This window comes from Podarcis filfolensis (genome assembly GCF_964270895.1).
Source record: "Podarcis filfolensis genome assembly, chromosome: 9".
NCBI lineage: Eukaryota > Metazoa > Chordata > Lepidosauria > Squamata > Lacertidae > Podarcis > Podarcis filfolensis.
Window position 1 is genome coordinate 20,997,697 of NC_139610.1, and position 25,596 is coordinate 21,023,292.

The following is a 25,596-nucleotide window of genomic DNA, read 5'->3' on the forward strand; positions in this document are numbered from 1 at the left end:
ATTAATTTAATGCATGCTGTCAACACGCTTTGTCCAACACCAATGAGATGCATCTAGGCCATTCTAGTTCAGCTTTAAAATAACCTCATTTCTAACCGGTGGGTAGCTGGCCCTCACACTTGCTGAACATTTTGGGATTTGGGGCTGGTGAAATTGTTAATAAAGTCATGGGCAAAGGCTTCGCTTAACATATAGTTGAAGCCAATCACCTGCATTTTATTCACAGGCAGAGAAATCCAAACCCCCAAATCACCATTGGGTGGCTCAGCAAAAGGCCATGCTCTCTTCTGAGCCCATATATATTGATCCTGCAAAACTGTCATAATATATGGTAGACGTTTTGGGGTAACTCCTGAGTATGGCTGTCACCCAAGCCCTTTCTGGCGTAATTTCACGTAATGAAATTTGGAAAGGAAAGCTAATACCTTTCTTGAATGTTCTCACACATATGCCCCTCTCCAATATGCCAGATTTCCAACAATCAAGTCATATAGATCTAATTCAAACTTGGGTATGTTCCAAGAGACTAGGGGCAGCACTTGTATCTCTGGACTATTGATTTATCAATGAGAAGTTTTCAGGTAACAATCTACAGTACACTTTCCATCCAATGGGAATTTAGCTCTGCACATCACACATCTCAAGACGGAAAACAGATTCCTGGATTTTCAATACCTGTTCTACGGCTTCTAGCAAAAAGTATAGCACCAGGCACCAAACAAAATATATTCGTTTCCTGCAAAAAAAAATTATGTTTGGCTATACCAAAACAATTAAAAGTCAAACAGCACCAGTTTTAATCAATGTTTATTTATAAACATAACATTTACTATAAAAGCTGTTGCATTTAGACAAGAATTCTCTTGCTTTCCAGAGGCATTTTAGAATAAATATCATCAATGGAGATTAGTGTAACTGGTATTCAACATTAACCCAAGTAGGACTTTCATCCTTTGGTGATCTTGCATATAAAGTAGCCCTCTTTTGGCTCACCAACTTTTATACCACTTATAGATAACTACAGAGTATACGGAATTAATTCTACATAACAAGAATAAGGGCCACTATGAAGTTTTGAAAATGAAATATATAAAAAAATAATTATGACATGGTTATGCCTGCTCTCTAAAGAAATTAGAAGCTAAATACACTTTTTGGGGTTTTTATTTTAATCCATTATGTTTATTATATTGGCGCGTCAATAGTAAATTATCTTTTGAAACACATTATTTACCATTTCAAACCAACATAGCAGTAGATAAACTCCCCCCTCCCTGGCCATTCCCTACCCTTACCCATTCCCAAGTTATTTGTGAAACAAATATTAACACGTTTATAAACAGAGCTGGAAATAATGAGGCGGCTGCAGTGTGCATACCCATTTTAAATAAAATATAAGGAGGAAGAGTTGACAGTTTTAAAAAAATCTTTATGCTGGTGACTAATCCATCTTAATGGAAGTGGAACGTGTGAGTGATTCAGGTATTGATACATGAAAAGTTAGCTGCTGCCATCTTCTAGTTTACAAGAAGAAAGATGGTCAGCTACATTCGTAAGTGGATGTGCCATAAAATCCTGTTTGCGTATAAAAACGTTGCTCTTGAAAAATTCTGCTAGCATGTAAATTCTGGCTGCAGTTATTCTCTTACTGAAGACTGGCAGGACTTGAAGGTTATTAAAAGCAGGATCAGATCTGGAGAATCCTCATGATTTTGCATGATTTTTTAAAAAAAACTATTTAAAGCAATCTTTGCACACAAGTGCAAATCAACGTCTTCACAAGCCATTGGAATATGCTGTTGTGCAAGACCCACTGAAAGCAACAGGACCTGCACAAGAACATACCATGTTCTGCTCTTGGGGCAAGTTCTATTAATTTCAATGGAGCTCCCCACTGGCTTATACTCAACAAGCAAAGCTGTGCCCTTAAGCACCACTGGTTCCCAAGAGTTTTGAAGATACCCAACTGTGCGCTGGGTTCTGGCCCATATCCGCAGTCCTTCACATGCACTAGATACTGGTACCTATGCCAGACTGCTCTCTCAACACCTTTTAAGAGGGCACTGACATAAACACAAATCTCCTGGTCAGGTGTGCAACTGCTCTGCACCAGGAAGTAGACTGCAGTAATGGAGACTTAACGCACAACCCAGCTCCAATTTGCAGGGAACACACTTGCTGCCAATAGCAAGAATGCCACAACTCCATGAACTTCAGAACATTGGTGGTGGGACCTTATGTCTGCCTTTACTTGAAGCAGGGACGGCTAAGCCCCAGTTCAAGGGTCTGAACTAGTCTCTCTCTTCCACCAGAACGCCACTGATTTTTGTGGCAGCAGGCAGGGGGTTAATGTACAGTATTTTTTGCTTTATAAGACTCACTTTTCCCCTCCTAAAAAGTAAGGGGAAATGTGTGTGCGTCTTATGGAGCGAATGCAGGCTGTGCAGCTATCCCAGAAGCCAGAACAGCAAGAGGGATTGCTGCTTGTTGTTCTGGCTTCTGAGATTCAGAATAGTTTTTTCTTGTTTTCCTCCTCCCAAAACTAGGTGCGTCTTATGGTCTGGCGCATCTTATAGAGCGAAAAATACGGGGGGGGGGTAGAGCTCAGTGCCCTGGTGGGGATGTAAATCATCCCTCCCTGGTCATTGGATTGCTCACTTGAATGCAGAGGTGGCGACAAATCCCCATCCTCAACTAATCTGCATGGATTAGCTGAGAAAGGGTGTTTGTGCGGTCTGCAGAGGAGTGTGAGGTGGCCATGTGGCCCCCAGAGGCTTGGGTGTGGCCCTCAGGCTCAGCAGCCCCTGCTGTTCCACAAGGGAACAGAAACAACACGATAGGTTGTGCCACTGACAAGTCGATTTGTGGAACTGAGCACTCGGGCTTGCAAACCGCAGTGCTCAGATCAGAGGCCTGCCTTCCAGCTGAACCTGAAGGACTGTCTGTTTACAAGCAGAGGCCGTTTCCTGAACAGGAGGCGCCGGATTCCAACCCTTGATGAAATTTCCCAAACTTCTGAGAGCTGACACAGCCATGTCTGAATTAAAAACGGAGGCGCACATCACTGCTGCACCCAAAGCAGTTTCCTTTTGTAGAGTGTGAGAGGAAGAATGGCTATCCAGGAGGAGCCAATTTCTTGTGTTTCTGCGTAAGCCGCTGAACGGAAGGAGCAGAAACTCAAGCAGAGATGCAATGGGAAATCTCCTTGGAGGATGTCCAATTCTACTGCAACTCTGTATTTAATATGATGCAATGGAGACAGAGACACACCGCAGAATGATCTGCCTCCAGCTTGGCTGATCGGAAGGAGGGGAGGGTGGAGCAATCCATCATGCAGAGACACACCGGGCATCCTCTCCTGTACTTTGGAATTGCATGAGCTTTTAACTATGCAGTCCAGTTCATGTCACAAAGCACACAAGTAACGCTCTCACAGTCCACAGTTTGGGAACGACTGCTTTGCACTGTAATCCTATACTTGTTTACTCAGAAGCAAAAAAATTTCTTCCCCCAATGGCACTTATTCCAAGGTAAATGTTTGTAAAAACTGCAGTCAAGCAGGGGAATAATTCGGTTTTTTGGTGGGGGAGAAAGGTACTTACACAAATCAGTGGTTTCAGTTTTTATACTGTGCATTTCTTGTTATACAAAGAGGTATTATGACTACAGCACAATCCATTCAAACAGCAAAGTTATCTATATGTATCCCCAACAAATCACTTCAATGACTACTCACAATGTGGGGGGTCAAATGGACAGTCCCACAAAGCTTGTTGTTTGCAGAACAACTTCACTGCCAATCTCTGTCCTTAGGAATTATATTTTTTCTTAAAAAACAACACAATTATTACATCCATCTGTCACTGGTGAATGTGCAACAGCTTTGTATTTTCTAAGGCACAATTTTAATGAAATGTGTAACTTCCTATCAGACAATCGTATGTTTTAAGATAGACACAATCGTATACAAATGCTTTTGAGTGACAAAAGGAGACATGACTGCATGTTTGCACAACTGCACATCAAGACCCACCTAGACACATAAATAAATAGTGACACTGTGTCACCCTTAGAAAATATTTATTGCTTACCTAATAAATGTCCACTATTTCTTTCTGCTAGCCCACCAAGAGATAACCGATGTGCAAATACAGTCACATACAACAAGGAATCTCAATTAATTTTGTTTGTTGCTTTCATATTCTTAAGGCAGCATAAATATATTTTTCCTTTTTGAAGACCATAACTACATAGGCTTTCCAATCTCTCGCACCTTTACTCAGCCTGCAGAAGATACCAAAGAATACTGCTCACAAACCACTATTTTGCAACCGGAGCACATCAGCTAAATCTAGTGTGCTGCCTCCGATCACCATCCCAGTTCCTTAGGAGTCAGGAAAATGTTCAATCAGAAACACACGCGGTGTACCTGACTTGACCGGGTTTAAATCCAGATTCAAATATAACACCCTCTCTCTTTTATTTCTTGCACATTTGAAAACTTCCATCATTATTGGTCAAGTGGGCTGGTTCTTTAGCTATCTGAAAAGCACGGTTGCTGCTACTACTTCTTTGTGGCCGATTCTCATGCTGCTCCAGAACGTAATGTTATGTACACACCGAGGTGGCTGCATGTGGGGAACAATGTGGCTGTTTCCCATTCCTACACTGGGAATGCGCCAGTGTCAAAGTAACCACATCAGATGCCCACAATCATAGTACTCCTCCCACATTATGCATGTTACCAGATCGGTGTGGGAATCAATCTGGGTATAATGATGAAGACCACACTGCTAAGGGAGCACACAAACAGTCTTGGAAACATGTGCATTGATGCACTACTAGTTCAGGCTGTCTTCCTAGGCCATTTACTCTTAAGCCTTTGTAGAGCCATTTCCCTTCAGAGCATATGGCTGCAGGCGTAAGAGGCAATGTTCCAGGAACAGCCAACACATGGGGACTGATGCCAGCACTTTATCCCTCCTTGAATAAAAGTGTATGGCCTTGGCCTAAATTTGTGTGTGTGTAAACATACCCAAATCCGAAGCATATTTATTTGGAAGTTCAGCTTAGGAGCTTAGGATCTCAGCTGAAATCATATGATTATTACCATGTATTCATACAGGCCCAGGTTCCCCCTTTAAATTCAATATATGCAGAATCATTGGGGTACAGAAGTTTAACCAACTCTGTGGCAACTTTACTGGAAACAGGAATATATAGATGAGTAGTCCTGAAGTTGTACCCATCACTGAATACTCCAGCGTCAAGCATGCCCACTCTCTGCAGAATGAAAGGCTCTACAGCCCCAAATTCCAGAGTGTCTGTCCTGTTTTCTTCAGGCTGTGTGTCTCCATCCCTGCCGCCCACAAACGTCTTTCCCTACAATCGAAAATTAGCAGCTTTGGCTTGCAGTGTTGCTCCACTGACCTTGCAGAAAGCATTTGCAGTGGTCATTCTACGATATTTATCTCAAGATAGTCTTATTATTGGTTATCCTAGGGTGCCCCAAGTCCTGCATCCTCAGGAGCCATTTTATCTTCCATACAGCAAGTGGTCGGAGGTGCTAGGTGTTTATGGGTCAGACTCCATAAAAAGTTACACCCCCCCAAAGCAGCAACACTTTCACTTTCACAATTATGGTACACACGTGCAGAGGCATAGACGGACCATTACACACCAGCACCAAGGGAGAGAAATAACGTCACATCTTCACGGAGCTGCATTGAGGTTGGGATAGATGATGATTTAGGTACCAACTTTCCCCCACATCTAAGTCAAACCCTGGGCACATCTTGATTAAAAGTGGGTACAGCTACCAGTGGCTGGTAAATTGCTTCAGAAAGAAGATTCATGTCATGGGCTGCCAGTTGACCAATCCCTATTGAGTATTTCTACAACCTCGAATGCATGTATTATTTAAGCTTAGAGAAAACACTTCATTCGGTAAAATAGTTTGTTATTACAAGAAACATCATTTTATGCACACAACAGATGGCATGACCGTCAGTCCAATCCTAGGCATGTCTACTCAGAAGTAAACCTCACTGAGTTCAGTGGGCCCTATTCCCAGGTCTATAGGTGTAGGATTGAACATGCAATCACTTGCTCACTCAATTTCCTGACTTCCACTGAAAGTAATATAGTAAAATGTTTCAGAATTACAGGATGTTTGGATCAAACTAGTGTCTTTGTATATATATAAAAAAGTTACCACTTCAGAAACAAAACAGGGGGGAAACTCCTTTCTGTCATGCTGTTTAAATTTTCTTCTTCTTCAAATGCAACTAATTAGATTTACACATTGGCATATTATAGAACATCTACAAAAAGTAGTGTAAACTTAACATTCTCAGTTCCTAGTCGTATTAGAAACAGAACAGGTTTATTGCATCTTTATTTCCTTGTTACTTTCATAAGAGCAGATTCGGAAACCAAACGTAACTGATAGTATGGAACACGCACGCTCCTGCGAGAGGGAAAAGGAGCTGAAAGTCCAGAGATGAACTTCATACATGTAAGTGAATTAAGAAAGGGGGTGGAATATGTATTGCATTGGAAAGTAGCCGATGTAGCCTTTTGTGCCTGCCTTGCAAAGATGAGATGAGAGCTATCAAGTCCATGGATATAAGCTCTGACAAGTGATTGTCCCGAAGCAGCCCCAGGAACAGAACAACAGCGACAATCCTTCTTGGAGAACACATTTGCACGCAAGACTGAAATCCATGTCACAAAGTCGTGGGCTGACCAGCGGCTATAATTAAGACAAAAACAGGTAGAAAAAGTGAAAGCGCTTGCGCCATTCTTCACGTCAGGAAGCAACAAATGATAAAAATAATATGAAGATGATGGAGTTTTCGGAGCTAGCCGACCTAACCGGAAGAGTCCGCGACCAGAAGGAAGAGGAGTATCGGGAAGAATGGACAAAATTTAATGATTATTTAGTTAAATATGTAAAGTTAAATTAACTGGAAATAGCTTGCATATACTTAATTGGCTTAGGATTTTATATAAGTTAAGTGATGAATTAATATGTTTAATTTTAAAATGAAAAGGTATAAGGATGTTAATGTTTAAGTTAAATTTCATAAGAACCTTGATTTGGAAAACCGTTAAAAGGATATGCATGGAAATTCAATCAAGGGGAAGCGAGGAAGTCACTTAACAATGTTAATAAGTGTAATTTTAATAAGGCTGTGATCTAAGTTTGTTTGTTTATTTGTTTGTTTTGTTTATAATTTTGGGAAAATTAATAAAATTTAAAATAATAATAATAATAAAAACAATAAACAATAAAATTGTATTTATATCCCGCCCTCCCCAGCCGAAGCTGGGCTCAGAGTGGCTAACAACAATAAAAGTAACACAGCATTCTAAAATCAATTCAGAATCAAATTAATGGCAACTGCAATGTATTTTTTGTATACAAGCATCCTAAGACCTCCTTCCTTCTGTATTTCCAGTCTTAAACAGCTGAAGAGAGGGTGCAATGCACCACTGAGGCTTATATGGCTGTGTACATTTAAAGGAGATGCTGGAATTGAGGCTCTGAGATGGATAAACTACAGTTCCCAGAATTCTTTGGGAGAAGCGATGTGCTTTATATACAGTTACTCAACCAGGGTTCAGAGATTAGGAGCGATGCACACCCTTCTCCCACTTCTCCATGGCTCCCCCCAGATCCCCACTAAGTGAGCACACCGGCGTTTCCTTAGCACTGCAAAAATCTCAGCAGTAGTCAGCAACTGGAAGCGGGAATGTGGTTTTCCGTCAAATCGCCGTCTACTTTCTGTCCACCCTTTCGCAGAACAGGCTATAGCAGTTAGATTCAAAGCCAAAGGAGAATGTGGGATTGGAATAATTAAAGCCACACATCTAAATGATAATTTATCCATTGTTCATTTCATATTTACGATAGTTCCTGCCAAAAACGTGCGACTCCCTGGTGCAAATTGACTGTGAAACTATACAACAGTGCCCTCTACCTTTCAGGATGTGGAAGTGTTTCCCAGTGCAAAAAGCAGCATCTTAGAATTAGTTTTTTTCTTCTCATTCTCTTTATAACAACACACTTTTTCTTCCCCGGAAAGAGGAGAGGTACACCTGTTGTGGTTCCTTTCTTTACTCAAAGCATCTGAAGGAGCGTCTCCACCCCCATCATTCTACCCGGACACTGAGGTCCAGCGCCGAGGGCCTTCTGGCGGTTCCCTCCCTGCGAGAAGCCAAGTTACAGGGAACCAGGCAGAGGGCCTTCTCAGTAGTGGCACCCACCCTGTGGAACACCCTCCCACCAGATGTCAAAGAGAAAAACAACTACCAGACTTTTAGAAGACATCTGAAGGCAGCCCTGTTTAGGGAAGCTTTTAATGTTTGATGCATTACTGTACAGAAGGACAGCCTGCCTTCTGCTAAATTTGCAAATGAGCTAAAAGATCAGTGCAAACAGGTGAATGCAGAGAGGCAGGAACAGCCTCTGTCCCTTCCTGGCCTTTTGCACTGAATTTTGAAAGGAATCAGAGCGGTTTCTTCTGCCATTCCCCACAGTCTTTGCTCCAGAGCCAGTTTACAAACTCACAATGGTGGAACATCAAGCCTGCCACATCCCTGAAGCTACAAGTCTCTCGTGGGTTCACAAAACATGCCAGCATCCCCTCTTCTACGTGTCAGTGGTAGTATTTTATTTTCCTGCGATCAGCCTCTTAATATCCCGTTAGCTCTAGCATTTAGTGCTGTTGGTTTCGTAGTACTAGATTATTTCAGATATTGGTATAACTAACCAGGAAAAAGATCGGGAGGTGAAACCTACAACCTCAAAGGAACTCTTTGCGAAGATCACTGCTCATTGTGGTGAGGTAATGAGTGTCGGACCAGGACCGGAGAGACCCAGGGTGAAATTCACTCCTTGAGCCTATCATATTCTCTCAGCCTAACCTACCTCATTGGAAATAAAAAAAAACTGTCCAATACCACCTTAAGACAAACTAAGTTTGTTCTGGATATAAGCTTTCGTGTACGTGTACATTTCTTCATGTGCGCATGCACACGAAAGCTTATGCCCAGAACAAACTTAGCTGGTCTTTAAGGTGCTACTGAACAGTTTTTTTATTTATTTTGACTGCATCAGACCAACATGGCTACCTACCTGAATCTACCTCATTGGATCGCTATGGAATAAAATGGGGGTCTGGGGCAGGCAGGAGGCAAGGAGAAAAAACCATATTTCCTTGAAGGAAAGGTGGGATATAAATGGAATGAATGAATAAGAAAAGGATACAGTTTCAACAAGAAATTAAATCATTACAAGATTATATGTTGGACGTACCTGTAAATAACCACTTGCCCATTTACCTGTGCGGAGTGCAAATTGCCTCCATCTGATCAGTTTTAGTAAAATGTGAGGTAGGGTTGGATCACACCATAATTAGGCACTTTTAAGTCCCACTGATCTCAGGGGGAGACTTGCATTTTCTCCAAAGGGAATCATGGAAGGCCTTGAGGCACCCTTGCCATGAAGTAAACCCACTAACCACAGTGCGACTTACTTCTGAGTTAATGTGCACAAGAGGGTGGTGTAAAGTGCCTCAGGGCACTTTTGTTTGTTTGCACACATCTTTCAGGCAACTGATGCGCCACAAATGATTTATCTCAACTGGTACGCATTGGCAAGTGAGGTAGTAAATGTTTTTTTGTGGGGTGGCATAGGCCCTGGGCATATTTGCAAGGCTAATGTAGTATGCGGTGTTGAAAAAAACCACACACACACACACACACACACAGTAAATATCACATTGAGACCAGTCCCCGGTACTTACTTCTGGATCTGATGTAACAATCATTGCAGTTGAGAAGACCACTTCTAATCCGGACATCTGTTCCGCTTGCTGCATCTCCAAGTTGTCCCTTGCAGATTCCACACTATTTATTGACAAAGAGTGGATATAATTAAAGTTAAACAATATATTCATCGGGGTATCTAGTGATATGCTGTAGGCCGCCCAGAGTGGGTGGGGAAACCCAGCCAGATGAGCAGGGAATAATAATAATAATAATAATAATAATAATAATAATAATAATAATAATAATAATAATAATACCCAAACTATGATGCTTTTATACCAGGTTAATTGTCATGGTGCCCATCCACCAAGAATCCTGGGATCTGTACTTTGGTGAGTGTTTTCACTCTGACATATCCCTTCCCTTACTCCCTATCACATGATTACTGTTCCCAGAATTCCCTAGAAATTAAATGATAGCTTAAGTTAGTGGTGTGGATATGCCATCTGGGTGTGCATCTTTGTTTGGGTTAAAAAGAGAAAAATTCTTTCCATAGTTCCTCGCCACATCTTCAAATTATCTCCAAATGTTAGGGGCTGGACTGAGGAGGAACGGTGGAGACCGCCTCCCCTTCTTCTGAATCTTCCTGAGAGGAGGAGGACAGTATAGATTTAGAACAGTGGTTTGCAGAAGGGCACAGTTCAGAGGCTGCAGAGGGGAGAAGCTGGGAAATATTGGGAGAGGAACAGCAGGAAGAAGACGACGCACCAGGGGAGAGACAGCTGACAGACTCAGTGTCTCTGGAAAGCATTCCTGACCACCCCCTCGCTCAGGACCAGGAGTGCATTGAGGGTATTAGAACAGAGAGCTCAGAGGCAAAAAGCTCAGATTAGCTGACACAGGGGTGATGTAGGATAGGAGAGACAGAGGGGGCGGGACTTTACTCAGAGCAACGGCATTATCTTAGGGAGACTGCCTTCCTTCGTCGCTCTCTGTGAATTATTGAATAAATTGCTTGGTAAGAACTTTTATTGTTTATCTGCTTCTTGGCTGCCACTGTGGGAGGGATCGGATTCCCTGATGCCTGACATCAAAGCAGGAGGGTTTCTAGTGGCTGTGTTGTCTGGAGTAGCTTGCCACATAGACGGCTCGGGATGGTGGAGCGTCCATCACCAGAAAGAAACAGAGGGTATAAGCACCTGCAAGGCAAGTTGCACTAAACCTCCCAACTGTGCTGAAGGGAACTGCCATGCAAAAGACAACAGGCAGGCCATCCTTTAGGGAGAATACGTTACTGAGGAATCCTACCCTGAAGCACTGAATATGGAAATAAAGACCGAGTGTTTCAATAATCATGGCTGCGCCTTTCCCGAGAGGCTGTCCGCAGGTAGAGCAGAGTTTCTTTCCGCTGACAGACCTAAAAGAAAGAAAGAAACGACAAAACCAGATTCAAACATTTCCTCCCATGCCGTGGCCCCCGTGAAAATCCTCTCACTCACAAAGCTGATGTTTGGTACGAGAGGAAACCTGCCGCTGCCCTGAAAAGGCTGGTTTGTTCTCCAGCTAGCCAAAGCGTTGAGGACCTAGCGAGTGCTCAAACCATTCATGGCCAAGCAGGGCATCCAGCCGCTGAGGATCTCTCACACCCCAAAGGTGGGGCTCCTCTCCTACATTTTGAGAAACACTGTACTAAGGTGACATTATGGACAGTGGCTACCTGTGGTTGGCAAGGGTATAGCATCTCCTAGAAGAGAGAGACATCTTCACCAGAGTAACCCAATGGACAATGAACATACTGAACTGCAGTTCATTTCGGTTCTCTGTCAACTGATGGCACAGGAAGGAACTGTTTCTGGCTGAGACACCCACAGGACTACAACCATCATAGCTACAGCTTGAGTTATTCCTATAAGGCAAGCACCATGTGGATGTGCTCCATATTTGTGGTGGTTTGTTAGGATCATGTGCCATTGAAATTCTACTCAGTATTGATCCAGAGTAGATTCCAATGTATAGTTAGCTGAGTAACAACTTAAACTCATTGCAGGATTCCCAAAAAAATAGACGAGAGGCAATTGTATTTCATCCAGCAGAGCTTTACTGCTACTGAAGGCAAATGAGCATAATGGTCACAAGTCCAATACATTCAGGATTGGCCCTGTCCATAAGAAATCCAGTTGCAGCAGACTTAACTTAAACTTACTATAGCTTATAGTAAGTCTAAACCTTAACACTGAGCATACTATGTACAGAACACCACACCAGAAGTAAAAGAGATAGAAAGAGAAAGTGAAACCCAGGCTCCTTCCGGCCTTTTATAGTCAGCATGACCATGACAGAAAGAGATAAGAGAACCAGTTTAAGCCAGTTGTACTCAGCTTCTCTGAAGGAATAACCCAAACATCATGAACCTTCCGCTTGTTTCTTTCACACATAGAAGCTTCCAGAAGCTTCCAGAACTCCCTTGAATTAAGTAGAATAGGAGAGATCTCTACACATCAGATCAATACTTTTTGCACTAAGAAATGCAAACTGACATCCTAAGACAACTATCTCCTTTATGTTTTGCATGTATGGCATTCGAACAACCTCCCATTATCTGTAGAAGCAGCTCCTAGATATTTTCCAGGGTGATAATATACTTTTGGGAACATCTTAATCTATGCCACCACTCGCACGCCTCAAAACTGCGCTCACCAGTTAGGAAGTTTTAGCTGAAATGATAACTTTGTAAAGTAGCTCATTAGCTTGTGAAAATCCTTATTGACCTTTTGTACCTGTTGGGTGACTGGCTTTGAGTTGTAGGAGAACAGGGTGATGATGATGATCGCCCAGCACCAGAGCTCTCTTGACAGCCTGCCCTGAAACAGAAACAAAACAGGAGGGAACTGTGGTGAAGCTTTGGAAGTGCAAGTCCAGCCTCATAGCAGAGAGTCAGGAGGGATCCTAATGGGGCAGGAAATGGCACTGAGCCTCAGGCACTGAGCGGCCTCTAGGAAGCCAGGCAGGGCTGGTGCATTGACAAGAGTGAGGATTCGTGCTGCAGGCCTGAGTGGTCTGGTGCAGGCTTTGGAGGTTGAGTAAGAACCTCTCTCCCTGTATCTTGTGGTGAACTCTTCTTGCACGTGGTTCCTTCAAATGGAAACAGGGGAGTCGCAACTCTGAATGGCTCCCTGGGTAAGAAAACGCCTCCTTGTATAGTCAGAATTATCACTGTAGTACAAAAGCGTGGCTAGTATTCCACAGGTGAGAAGAGAGCCAGTGTGGTGTAGTGGTTAAGAGCGGTAGTCTCGTAATCTGGGGAACCGGGTTCGCGTCTCCGCTCCTCCACATGCAGCTGCTGGGTGACCTTGGGCCAGTCACACTTCTCTGAAGTCTCTCAGCCCCACTCACCTCACAGAGTGTTTGTTGTGGGGGAGGAAGGGAAAGGAGAATGTTAGCTGCTTTAAGACTTCTTAAAGGGAGTGAAAGGCGGGATATCAAATCCAAACTCTTCTTCTTCTTCTAGTATTCCGCAGGCGAGAAGGATTTAATTAACTCATAATGATAATAAGGGAAAAAGTAAAGGTGAAGAATCCCTGGACAGTTCAGTCCTGTCAAATTCGACTATAGGGTGTGGTGCTCATCTCACTTTCAGGCCGAGGGAGTTGGCATTTGTCCACAGACAGTTTTCCAGGTCATGTGGCCAGCATGACTAAACTGCTTCTGGTGCAATGGGACACTGTGACGGAAACCAGAGTGCACAGAAACGTTGTTTACCTTCCCGCTGCAGCGGTACCTATTTATCTACTTGCATTGGCATGCTTTTAAACAGCTAGGTTGGCAGGAGCTGGGGCAGAGCAACGGGAGCTCACCCCATCACGGAGATTCGAACCGCCGACCTTCTGATCGGCAAGCCCAAGAGGCTTCAGTCATGTCATGCTCCTCTCCCCACTGCTCCATGCTCTGAAGTTGTACAGTCCAGGAACATTTTACCACATGACCCATTGTTTCTACGGTCTGCCCCCAGATGTCACTCCCTTCCCAGAGTGGCTTGCTTGTTGTTCTCGCTTAGGGAAGGGTCAAACACGAAACTTAAGGCAACCTCTTTCTCTTCCCCGGGGTCTCTGTCTCAGTGTGGTCTGTGATATCATAGCTGATTGTATGCTCTCATACTATGCTGATTAAGTCATGGAAGCCTCTGTTACCTACCTCCTTTTTATAATAATAATAATATTTATTGGCATTTTCATTTTCAAAAAACACTGTGTGATTTTACATATCTTTACATTACCTATGGGACGCGGGTGGCGCTGTGGGTTAAACCACAGAGCCTAGGACTTGCCGATCAGAAGGTCGGCAGTTCGAATCCCTGCAACAGGGTGAGCTCCCATTGCTCGGTCCCTGCTCCTGCCAACCTAGCAGTCCGAAAGCACGTCAAAGTGCAAGTAGATAAATAGGGACTGCTCCGGCGGGAAGGTAAACGGCGTTTCCGTGCGCTGCTCTGGTTCGCCAGAAGCGGCTTAGTCATGCTGGCCACATGATCCGGAAGCTGTACGCCGGCTCCCTCAGCCAGTAAAGTGAGATGAGCGCCGCGACCCCAGAGTCGGTCATGACTGGACCTAATCGTCAGGGGTCCCTTTACCTTTACCTTTACATTACCTATATTCTGACTCTCTCGAGTCAATGACTTCCCCCCCCATCCCTCCCAACCCAACTGACTTTCTAACTTCCAATTATAATTTCATCCGCATTTCTCATTCCCCCTGTCTACCTTTCCTTTTGCTTTGAGATTCCGTATCATTGTAAATAAGTTTCTAATTTTAACTGACAAACCTTTAAGCCAGTCCTGTTAGTGTTGTTAAGTGTTGACAACTCTGTTACCTACCTCCTCATTTCTCTTGCAGAACTGACCGGCAGACCTAAATTATGTTCCGACGGAAAGTTTTTCTGTTTCGTGTCTGAAACACGTGGGCTCTGTTTAGTTAATAACTGCTGATTCCACGTAACATCTGGAGAGAGAGATTCGAATTAGGCAAACACTTGCATAATAAAGGGGTTGTCTGACAGGGGACATTTCTGAATACGCACACACACCCAAAAGAAAGGTACCATAAAGCTTTGAAAAAGACATATAGCTACATTGCTACGGTTGCCGAGCATGGAGAGGGTCATTTTTTGAGCCTTTTGCACTTCCAGAAAACCTCTTTATTGAGCGATTTGTTTCCAGGGAGTTTACGGGACGTTCCATTCATGTACACACCCAGAGCATTTCTCCTCACTTTCCTTATCACAAGGTGTCTGGCTTATTTTGCAAGCACGTTTGTTATGTACCAAATTCACTTTAAATGTGGAAGCTGAATTTCATGGTACGTGACTGAATTCCACAAGTGAAATAGCAACAAGAGTCTGGAAGCCTTGTGAAGGCTATGCTGAAAGTTCTCTGAAGATAATTTCTGAGCAGTGGTTTCTTTTTCTTTTAAACCCCGCATTGTATAAAGAGGTTGGATTCTGCACAAAACAACTCATAGTATTTTAATTCTTTCAATCTCCTCTAAATTTAACAATACATGCAATACCAGAAAGGAGAATAGTAGATTTTATTTTCACTGCAAACGTAGTTTCAACTAGTTAGGAGAGAGTTGTTGTTCTGTAAAGAGATTTTAAAAGCCTTCACGTACCCTGGCACAGCGGCAAAGTCATCTCAGTGGGCTGTAGACGTTCTGTCCTGGACATCTGTGGGTCTTGCTCATTTCCCCTCTGTTTACTGGTTCCTATATATTCTTCTTTATTTACAGTGCTGATAAACGTAAAACATAAAAAGGTAGGAACAATATGGAGCGATTTCAAAATCGCATTTGAAATTAGGCTTGATGATGCCACAGCTACCCATATGGGAAGGCTCACGTAGCTTTGGTTTTGGCAGCACACTCTTCCTATGATAAAGTATTCCATCTGAGATGATATGAAAATCTGTTCGCTCTTAGCCCTGGCGGCGGCTGTTTTGTACATGAAAAGCAACCAGTGATGTTATCAGGCTGAATCCTGACAAGACAGAAGTACTGTTTTGGGGGGACAAGGGATGGGCTGGTGTGGGGGACTCCCTGGTCCTGAATGGGGTAACTGTGCCCCTGAAGGACCAGGTGCACAGCCTGGGAGTCATTTTGGAGTCATAGCTGTTCATGGAGGTGCAGGTCATTTCTGCATCCAGGGCAGCTGTCTACCAGCTCCATCTGGTGTGCAGGCTGAGACCCTACCAGCCCGCTGACTGTCTTGCAAAGTGATGCATGCTCTAGTTATCTCCCGCTTGGACTACTGCAATGCGATCTACGTAGGGCTACCTTTGAAGGTGACTTGGAAACTACAACTAATCCAGAATGCAACAGCTGGACTGGTGACTGGGAGCGGTAGCCAAGACCATATAACACCGGTCCTGAAGGACCTATATTGGCTTGAACTACATTTCTGAGCACAATTCAAAGTGTTGGTGCTGTCTTTTAAAGCCCTAAAAGGCCTTAGTCCAGTATACCTGAAGGAGTGTCTCCACCCTCATCATTCAGCCTGGACACTGAGGTCCAGCCCCGAGGGCCTTCTGTTGGTTCCCTCCCTGCGAGAAGTGAGGTTACAGGGAAGCAGGCAGAGGGCTTTCTCGGTAGTGGTAGCTGTCCTGTGGAACACCTCCCATCAGATGTCAAGGAAATAAACAACTACCTGACTTTTAGAAGACATCTGAAGACAGCCTTGTTTAGGGAAGTTTTTAACGTTTGATGTTTTATCGTGTTTTTAACATTCTGTTGGGAGCCGCCCAGAGTGGCTGAGGAAACCCAGCCAGATGGGTGGGGTATAAATAATAAATTATTATTATTATTATTATTATTATTATTATTATTATTATTATTATATCTAACGGCAAACATGTATGTGTCAACCTGTCCACAAAGCATCTTAGGATAGGGCAGTGACATTGGGCAAACACACATATCACAGGCTTCCTGTTTCCAGGCTTCTCTGTCATATCCAAAATAAAACTTCCATATCTGAAATAAGACTTCTGTTTCTTCCCTAATGGGAAGATGGCTCAAGCAGTTTGTGCATATATTCTTTTGGAAGAAACACCTGTGCAGGCACACCCCATGAAATGTTATTTCTTTTACACACCTCTTATTTTCCTTCCATGGTTCAGATTCTTTGCTTTTCGAAAAGGGTACACCATCTTGCTCAAAAAATAAATTCTTCCGAGTTCTGTCCTCCTTTTGTTTATCTTCCTCTTCAGAGTAGCTCACATCCACCATATTCTACAAAAATTAGAGATACAGACACTCTTTTTTAAAAAAAGAACAGCCTATTTATTTAACAAAGAAAAAATGGGGGGGGGGGATTATTTAAAAGTACATTATACTTTCAGGATTTGACAGAGATGGCAAAAAAAAAAGGTGTCTTTAAAACTTTTTATCCCTTCACCTCCAACAGGTTGTGCCATAGTGTTATAGTCTCATTTGATTTCACCCATTGTACAATGCCACACTACTGCCCCACCAAATCACCCTCAAAGTCCAGCTATCTCAACATCCGAACTTGTTTGGCCAGCTTCTCATTTCAGACATAGCTATATAATTCTTCCATCGCACATTCATCCTCAGCCTTCCAAAGATTCTTTCCACAAACAGAAGGCTAAATCCCAAGGCATTTTAATTCAATGTTGCTTTCAAAGCAGACACTGCAACCAGATCCCTGAACTGCTGCGCTAGGCGGAGTTTGGATGACGCAGAGATGATACCCACCCACCCCGATCTGACTCCTTTTTTTGCCATCCCATATTTTCCCCCTCGTTTCACCAGCAAACTCACCACAGTCCCATTTCCATCCGTCACAGAGGAAGACGTGGACAAGGGTTCCGCAGAGCTCGAAGTGACTGTGAATGGTACCACAGTGTCCTCAATGATCTTGCGTTCCTAAAGGAGAGGCAAGGATGTCGAAAGAACAAAATGGTGAAAGTTTGGCAACAAAACCCAGCTGCATCATTAGGAACCAGGCGATATAAGACTCAAATGTGCCCTTTCCCGATTTTCCCCCAGGGAGGAACGGAATGCAGGGAAGAGGCACAGGGAAGAGGCTGGAAGTCAGATATCAATGGACATTTTATAAAATAACGTGTTTTAATAATAAATGTAATAAAATAAAACTGGGCCGAAAAACAAAAGATGTAACTCCCCTGGCTGGATCCCATCATAGTCCAGCATTTATTTATTTATTTTAAATTGTTGCTATTGAGAAATTTCCATGGATAACAAAAGTACATATACCATCCCAGCATTTTGTTTCTAATAGCAGCCAATCTAATGCCTTTGGGAAGCTGACAAGTAAGGTAAGGGGATTCATTCTGATGTGTTTGCAAGGAGACTGGATGATACAGTGCTGAAACCCCACACTTCCCAGTGCACTTTCTTTATTGCAAAAAATCCGATCTTACGGGGAAGTGGGGTCATTGTGCAAAACCTCCCAGTCAACTCTTAACTGAACAACTTGTCAGTATGTGACTGAAACGCACTTGAAAATAGTGAGAGTCTGGCAACAAACCCAGTTTGGAAATAAACGACGCTGCTTTTTTTAAAAAGCTAGTGCCCAGATCATAAGAAGTCATAGTTCTGCTCTATTCTGTGCTGGTCAGGCTTCAAGTGGAGCAATGTGACCAGTTCTGGGGTCACATTTGAAGGAGGACATTGGCCAACTGAAGTGTGTCTAGGAAGAGGGTGACCATTTCCCGTGAGGAACCGCTGAAAGAGTTCAGTATATTTAGCTTGGAAAGAAGAAGGTTTGGTGAGCGGATGGTGGAGGGGGGGCAGCTAAAGAGCTGGACTAGAACCAATGGCTGGAAAACTGCAGAGAAGTAGGTGCCAGTTAAACTGTAGGATAAACTTCTTAATAGGGAAAGCTGTTTAACAGCAGAACAGACTGCCTCAGTGTGGGAATGTCGAGGAACATAGGAGAGGATATGTCATGTTTTGATATTATCCCTCCTCACTCACACTAGTGAGCGAACAGCAGAGCACATTCCCTTTGCAACTTATTGGAAGCAAGTTGATGATTCGTTAGAATCCTTTAATTAAGCAGTCCAGTCTGGCTTGTTGCTGGTTAGGTTTCTCCTTCATTTCCCTCTTAAAATAATAACAGCACAACACAGTCTTCTTTAAAAGTAAGAATAAAGTTTTACTCACATTCAGTTCACAGCAGTGATCTGAAGGCAAGCTTTATCTTGTGGTTACAGTGAAAAGAAGTCTGAGCTACATCTCAGCTTGTGGTCTCCATCCTTTGTGAAGGTTGAGCCATGTGCTGGCTGGTCAGCTAGGGTCATGCCCATCTACCTCATCACACACAGGGGGAGGAAGCTCCAGAGCAGGTATGACAGGAAGTCCTCCCTGTCTGGAGCCACATTCCCCTGTGTGTCCATTCTAGGCAACAGGAAAATGTTGTACTTGACTGCTCTCCCACACTCAGGAATGGTGGCCTATCCATTACTGGAGAGGCTAGGGGCAGCCATCTGCCAGGGACGCTCTAGTTGCATCCTGTATTGCAGATCCTGCTCTAAGCAAGGAGTTAAACCTAGTTGACTTCTGAGGACCCCATGATTCTGGCAAAAAAAAAACACACACCAAAAAACAACCCAAGGACAAGGCAAATTAAACACTGTATTACAGCTACCATGATACAGGTACAGCTGCGTCTCTGCCTTCGTACCTCCTCATAGTATTTCCGCTCCTCCTCTTCAACTTCCTTTTGTGCCTTTTCCCATTCTTCTTTCAACTTGTCCTGCTCTTTCTGATACCTTTCCTGCAGAGAGTTCCAACACAAGCTGTTAACTTAGGAATTATGGGAAGTGGGAAATTGTTTCCTCATCTGGGTTCAAAGAAGAGCTCCAAATGAATATTTATTTGGAAATGCAACTGCTCTTTGATCAGTAAAAGAAGAAGAAGCAAGACTCGCTGGAATCGAGGATTCCTTCAGAGCTAAAAAGCAATAAAAAAGATATTTGAAAGACCTTAAAATTTAACATAAAAAACCCCCCAGGAGTTGCTACCCTTCCTCTTCCATAATGCCTGGTTCACTTTTTGACATTTCATTTGCCTGCGTTAAAAGATTTGGAATGGGAGTTGGGGAAAATACACTACAATGGCATAATGAGGGATGAAGTTTATTGACTTACGCACTGAGGAAAGAGAAACATGGAAAAGGGAGGAAGCAGAAAAACTGATACCGGGAAGAACAGAGAAGGCGAAGGATATATAGGGTGAACATTGACTATTTGTTTCAGAAAGTTGCTTGTTTGTTTGCTATGCATTCGGACATCTCTTATGATATTGTAAACAAATTTTATATGATGGTTCCTGAGATCACGTAGCAGGTTTTTGTCTATGTTTGGATAAAACGGGCTACGATTTGGAATCAAGATGGTGGACTGAACCTTTCAAAATTGCACTGATTTTAAGCTCTGATTTCAAAACTGCACTGATTTTTTTGTTTCTTTGTTTCTTAGAATTCCCAAGAAACTGTGGGTATGAGGGTGCTAGTATAGATGCAATAGTGGGTGATAAAGATGGTACTCAGGTATGAAAAAACTGAAAAGCTTTACTTTTCACAAAGTTTTACTGCCTTAGTCCTTCCTTCTCCAATGACTATAACATCAGCTATAGTTCTATGAGATCTTTTGGTGTGGGCAAAGGATAAGACTCAGTGCTGTAAGGAAAATCATCTAACTTTTAGAAATACCCACTAAAATTAAAAATAAAATAAAATGAAATCTCCCTAAGCTAGATAATATATTTTCACAGTCCCTCATTCAACCTTCAATTTTATATTCATCTGAAATCATAAGGCAGCATGGCTATGACATGTTTGATTAGCAGCTGATCAAACTTTGATTGCTATCTGAAACAAAATCCATTCTCAGCCATAAAACAGAAGACATAGGAGGAGGAGGAGGGAGGGAGGGAGGGAGGGAGAGAAATAACAAAAAAAATCCACTATACTTGGAAACATGGGATATACATTTTCATTTGGCTAGGTTTGCATCCGAGTTTAACTGAGGTTCATAGATATATTGACTTTGGCAGTAATCTAATCAGGATAAACTGCTGCCAGTAAAATTTTAATGAAAGATGAAGAACTATGTCAGCTTATAAGATAAGCAGACAACGTATAAAGGTCTTAAGTGGAGAAGATGACAACTAGCCAAGTAGTTGATTGTTCTAGAGTGGAATTATTTTCTAAAAAATATACCCATTCTCAATGAATACCCATTTTCTGAATTAAAAAAGGAACCCTTCAAATCGTATTCACTTCCCAACATCCCTATGCCTAGCCTTTAAAATGTGTATCATTAAAATGCATATCATCAACACCACTATGTTGCACTTCTGCTGAGAGTTCTGTATGCTTTTCTCTTTCATGGAAAAATCTGGGAGCCAGTCAGGGTCTCTAGATGAATGGGGAGTCAAAGGATTATGTGAATGATAAGCACATGTGGCTCAAATTTTAAGGAAAACTTCTCAGCTATGGAAAGGTAGTGTCAGGGAACTGGAGACAGAGAGGGAGGAAAGCATGGGAGGTTATCGGGAGAAATCTCCTGTGATCAGAAGCTCCTCATCCTCAGAGGAAAGGGAGGATGAAGGGGGGTCAGAGGGAAGTGATTTGGAGAGGGAGGAGGGACTTCCGAGAGCAAGCGCCTCTCGTCACAGAGGAAGGAGGGGGGTAGGGCTGAGACGGTGGCTATGCTGGTCCCACCCCAAACGGAAGGACATCAGTCGGAACAACTTTCCAGGGTCGCTTGTTTGAACTGCTTGTAAATATGTCGAGAAGCAATAAAGAAACTGCAATATATGGTTGATTTCCCGGACTGTTATCTCCACTGAGCGCCCACAACTCAAGGTTGCTGGCAGCAGTGGCGTAGCGTGGGTTGTCAGCACCCGGGGCAAGGCAAGTAATTTGCGCCCCCTAACCCGTGGATTTGCGCCCCCTAACCCGTGGATTTGCCCTAACCCCAGATGTTGCGCCTGGTGCGGCCGGCCCCCCCTGCACCCCCCACGCTACGCCACTGGCTGGCAGTTCTGACAGGTAGGCTTGGGAGAAATTTCAGAAGCCACGACACTCCTCAAAAACCAGGTAGGATACAAAAGTAATAAACAAATAAGGATGAGGGGGTACCTGAAGCACACGTTCCTGTTCAATCTGCCATCGTTCTTGTCGCTTACGCTCCTCCTCTGGGTCCCAAGACCAGCAACCAAAGCGCTGAAATAAAGTTGAGGGATACCATTAAAGGCTAGGAATACATACCAGAAAACAAGAAGTTCCACGCTGCTTTCAACGTTTATTACTTTAAAAAACACCCACACCCAGACCCAAATATATTCTGAAGATGTTTAAAATAGCCACACACACACACCAAAAAAAGCCTGAAGCATTTTCTTTGGGAATAATAGGGACAGAGGTCCCCCAAAAGTTGGTTAAATTCTTTATGTATGCCACGGCCGCATCCAGAACCCTGTGTGCACAGAAATGGAAAGAAGCGCAGTGGTACCTCGGTTGTCGAACGCAATCTGTTCTGGAAGACCATTTGACTTCTGAAACATTTGATAACCGAGGCGCAATGGGCGGTCGGCAAATTCCATTGAGAAAATGGAAAAACGCGCCTCGGAAGCCGTTCGACTTCCAAGGCGCGTTCGAAAACGGAAGCATTCACTTCCGGGTTTTCGGCGTTCGGGTTCCGAATCATTTGGCTTCAGAGACGCTCGAAAACCAAGGTTCCACTGTACCAACGGTAGAGGAGTGGACTTTGAAATTACTGGACTATGTGGAAATACGAGGGGAGGGGAAACCCCTCAAATATATTCATACATACACATCATCTCTATCCAGTAAGGGACAAAGGAAGTTCTACCCATGGAAGTTGGCTTCTGTGTGTGCAACCAGCGTGGGGACAAATATGCCCAGAATGCAATTTCCACTAGCCCCATTGTCATTGTTCAAGATGTGGACCCATAAATGTCTACGTCAACAGAGGAGTGCTGGGATCAATCAATATAAATGCACCTTTGCATTTAATGTGCAGATTTTTAAAAATGTAAACAGCATCAGTTGGGGGGGGGGAGGCAGCTGATAATAGGGTGAGAACAGGCACGGAGGGGGAAATATAATCCTTTCCTCCCTTGCTGTGTTCTTGCGGAAAATTCCTCCTCAGAAGGTGGTATTGTGAGAATCCCCCACAGGTGACAATGCCCTGATCCCATTAATTCCCACTGATCCTATTTGCGTTTTTAAAATAACTGCTTATTAAATGGAAAGATGCACTGAGTGCCATGTGTAGTTTGGCCATCAACAATATTTTAAAAACTGTGTCTTAATTAGGGCTGGAAAAAGCATTTGACTTCTTTGTTTTCTTATTTCTCGGGAAGGCTCTTGATCTGATACATTCCAAATGTTGTGCTTTCTAGGCACACAGAACGGAAGAAAAATGCTGAAAATAAATTAATTAATTTAAGGCTTGGGCAAGCCAGCCACATAAGTAATTCACAATTAAGTCTGGGAACAAATAAAAAAACCCAGGTGATACTTTTCACAAGAGAAAAAAAACCCCCATAACTTACATTTGATTTGTCACTGTTATCAGTGCCAGCTGCATGGAGAGAAGAATAATTGCAATTAAAAATGCCAAAACGTAAGCTTATTTTTTCAGATGAAAGGCATCATTTATTTACATGTATTTTTACACCCTGCTCTCCAACTTTGAAAGGGTTTCCAGCGCTAACAATTTAAAAGCGACAAGTTAAAACTGCAGCCATTAACCTCAGATTTTGGCAGGTTCTTGGGCAAGGTGTCCTCATCTCCCTGAATGGGCTTTTGCTTCTTTGCAGCTCTCTTCCCCCCCTTGCTCTCTCCCTCTTAGGGATGCTTAAGGATTTCACACTGCCTACACCAAGGGTCAGCAACCTTTTCCAGCCATGGACCGGTACACCGTCCCTCAGACCATGTGGTGGGCCGGACTATATTCTGAAAAAAATAATGAACGAATTCCTATGCCCCACAAATAACCCAGAGATGCATTTTAAAGAAAAGCACACATTCTACTCATGTAAAAACGTGCTGATTCCCAGACTGTCTGCGGGTCGGATTGAGAAGGCGATTGGGCCTCATCCGGCCCCCGGGCCTTAGGTTGCCTACCCCTGGCTTACACTATTAAGAAATCTTCAGTTTTCACCCTTCTCCAAAATTTGAAATGCAACTCTGAGCTCAGGACACATGCCGAAGTACATTTAGAAATCAGTATTTCGGGGTCACTGACATACCAAAAAAGTATGATCCTTTGTGAAGGTTTCCCCTTGCTTTTTAAATGTGCATATTGATGGAGAAATGCAAAAGAACAAAGGTGTGAATGAACTCATGAGAAACTGGCACAGGCTGGAAACTGACTGATCCATCTATCCCTATTTGCCCCGGGCCCAATGTGCTGCAGAATACCGTATTTTTTGCTCTATAAGATGCACTTTCCCCCCTCCAAAAATTAAGGAGAAATGTGTGTGCGTCTTATGGAGAGAATGCAGGCTCCAGAGGCTTCGGGCAGCTATCCTTGAAGCCTGGAGAGCGAGAGGGGTTGGTGTGCACCGACCCCTCTCACTCCCCAGGCTTCAGGGATAGCTGCCCAAAGCCTCCGGAGCGCAGTGGGAGCTCCCGCTGTGTCCAGAGGCTTCGCGTTGCTTTCGCAACTGGAGAGGCGCTGCGCAGCTTTTCTTCTCTGCGCAGCGCCTCTTCAGCGAAGCAGGAGGAGAAATGGAAGGGGCTCCTTTTCTCTTGCCGCTTCGCTGAAGGAGCGCTGCGGAGAGAGGGAGAGAATTGTTTTTTCTTGTTCTCCCCCTCTAAAACTAGGTGCATCTTATGGTCGGGTGCGTCCTATAGAGCGAAAAATACGGTAAGTGCCCTTTCTCTGTGATCCTGTCACTCACTGAGCTTGGATAGGAGAGGTGACAGCAACAGCAAGTAAGGGGGATGAATAGCAAGGTCAATGGGCTCAGGGTCAGAGGTAAGTCCCCTGCTTAGCAGTTGCCCAGTTCTGTCAATTCCTGACGCTGACCTCTTTAGGATGAATCCATGCAGAAAAAGATATCAAGAGTCTACAAATCTTCCTTTAATAATCTGCAACTTTTTAGAGAGATAAACCCCCTGAGAAAGCAGACAGACAGACCTTCCACCAACCTCTATGCAGATGGAGAAAGGACAGCATCAGCATTAAGTCAACTTTAGGTTCTAAGCTACTGCAGGCTACCAACAGCTACTGCTTTTGGCCACACCTGAATGCCACATGCTATCTAAGTTCTATTTCCCCCAACGCTGAGCCATGTGGGGAAAGGGAATGTGTCACTCCAGCGCCACAGTTACCAAGAGAGCTCTTGCCATCTTTGGTGAGACGGTTTTGATCTCGACAGCTTCGCGGTATTATGGAGCGAATTGACAAAGTAGATGGTGGCATTGCTCTGTTATACATCAAAGGCGAGCTCTTTGCCAACTACGCGACTGGGAAAGGCACTCTCTACGAAAGCAAGGAGGATGGGCAGAGATACTAGCTGTGGACACATTCTAGAAGACACCTATGCGGTGTAGCAAGAGGGCAGGCAGCCGCATCTGAGGCCGACACTTTACCTGACTGTGAGAAAAATTGGTAGCGCCGCCAGGAGTTCCGAACCTTAAGCGGAACGCTGGGGCTGTTGGGTGATTCTAGAGGCCAGGCGGGGGGAAACAGAACAAAACAAAAGACACAACACTGTGAAAGGTAAGCAGATACCAGAGAGCAGCCAA

General features: G+C 43.6%; 1 protein-coding gene across 42 annotated transcripts in view; it reads right to left on the minus strand.

Annotated features, from left to right (window-relative positions):
• Positions 1–790: 790 nt before the first annotated feature.
• LIMCH1 (LIM and calponin homology domains 1) overlaps positions 791–25,596 on the minus strand; it is a 205,908-nt gene continuing 181,102 nt past the window's right edge. For 23 of the 42 annotated variants that reach the window (XM_083630005.1, XM_083630002.1, XM_083630016.1 and 20 more), the window contains 10 exons: positions 23,394–23,422; positions 21,955–22,038; positions 19,492–19,584; positions 17,604–17,708; positions 16,915–17,051; positions 15,438–15,556; positions 14,645–14,768; positions 12,546–12,638; positions 11,086–11,194; positions 9,769–9,915 (listed from right to left, as the gene is read on the minus strand). In XM_083630005.1, the coding sequence (XP_083486131.1) occupies positions 9,784–9,915; positions 11,086–11,194; positions 12,546–12,638; positions 14,645–14,768; positions 15,438–15,556; positions 16,915–17,051; positions 17,604–17,708; positions 19,492–19,584; positions 21,955–22,038; positions 23,394–23,422 (1,025 nt within the window). In that variant the 3' untranslated portion in view covers positions 9,769–9,783. Of the gene's footprint in view, positions 2,367–2,588; positions 6,755–9,768; positions 9,916–11,085; positions 11,195–12,545; positions 12,639–14,644; positions 14,769–15,437; positions 15,557–16,914; positions 17,052–17,603; positions 17,709–19,491; positions 19,585–21,954; positions 22,039–23,393; positions 23,423–25,596 lie in introns of those variants that run through there. The other 19 variants (XM_083630008.1, XM_083629996.1, XM_083630000.1 and 16 more) reach the window with 3 other exon arrangements.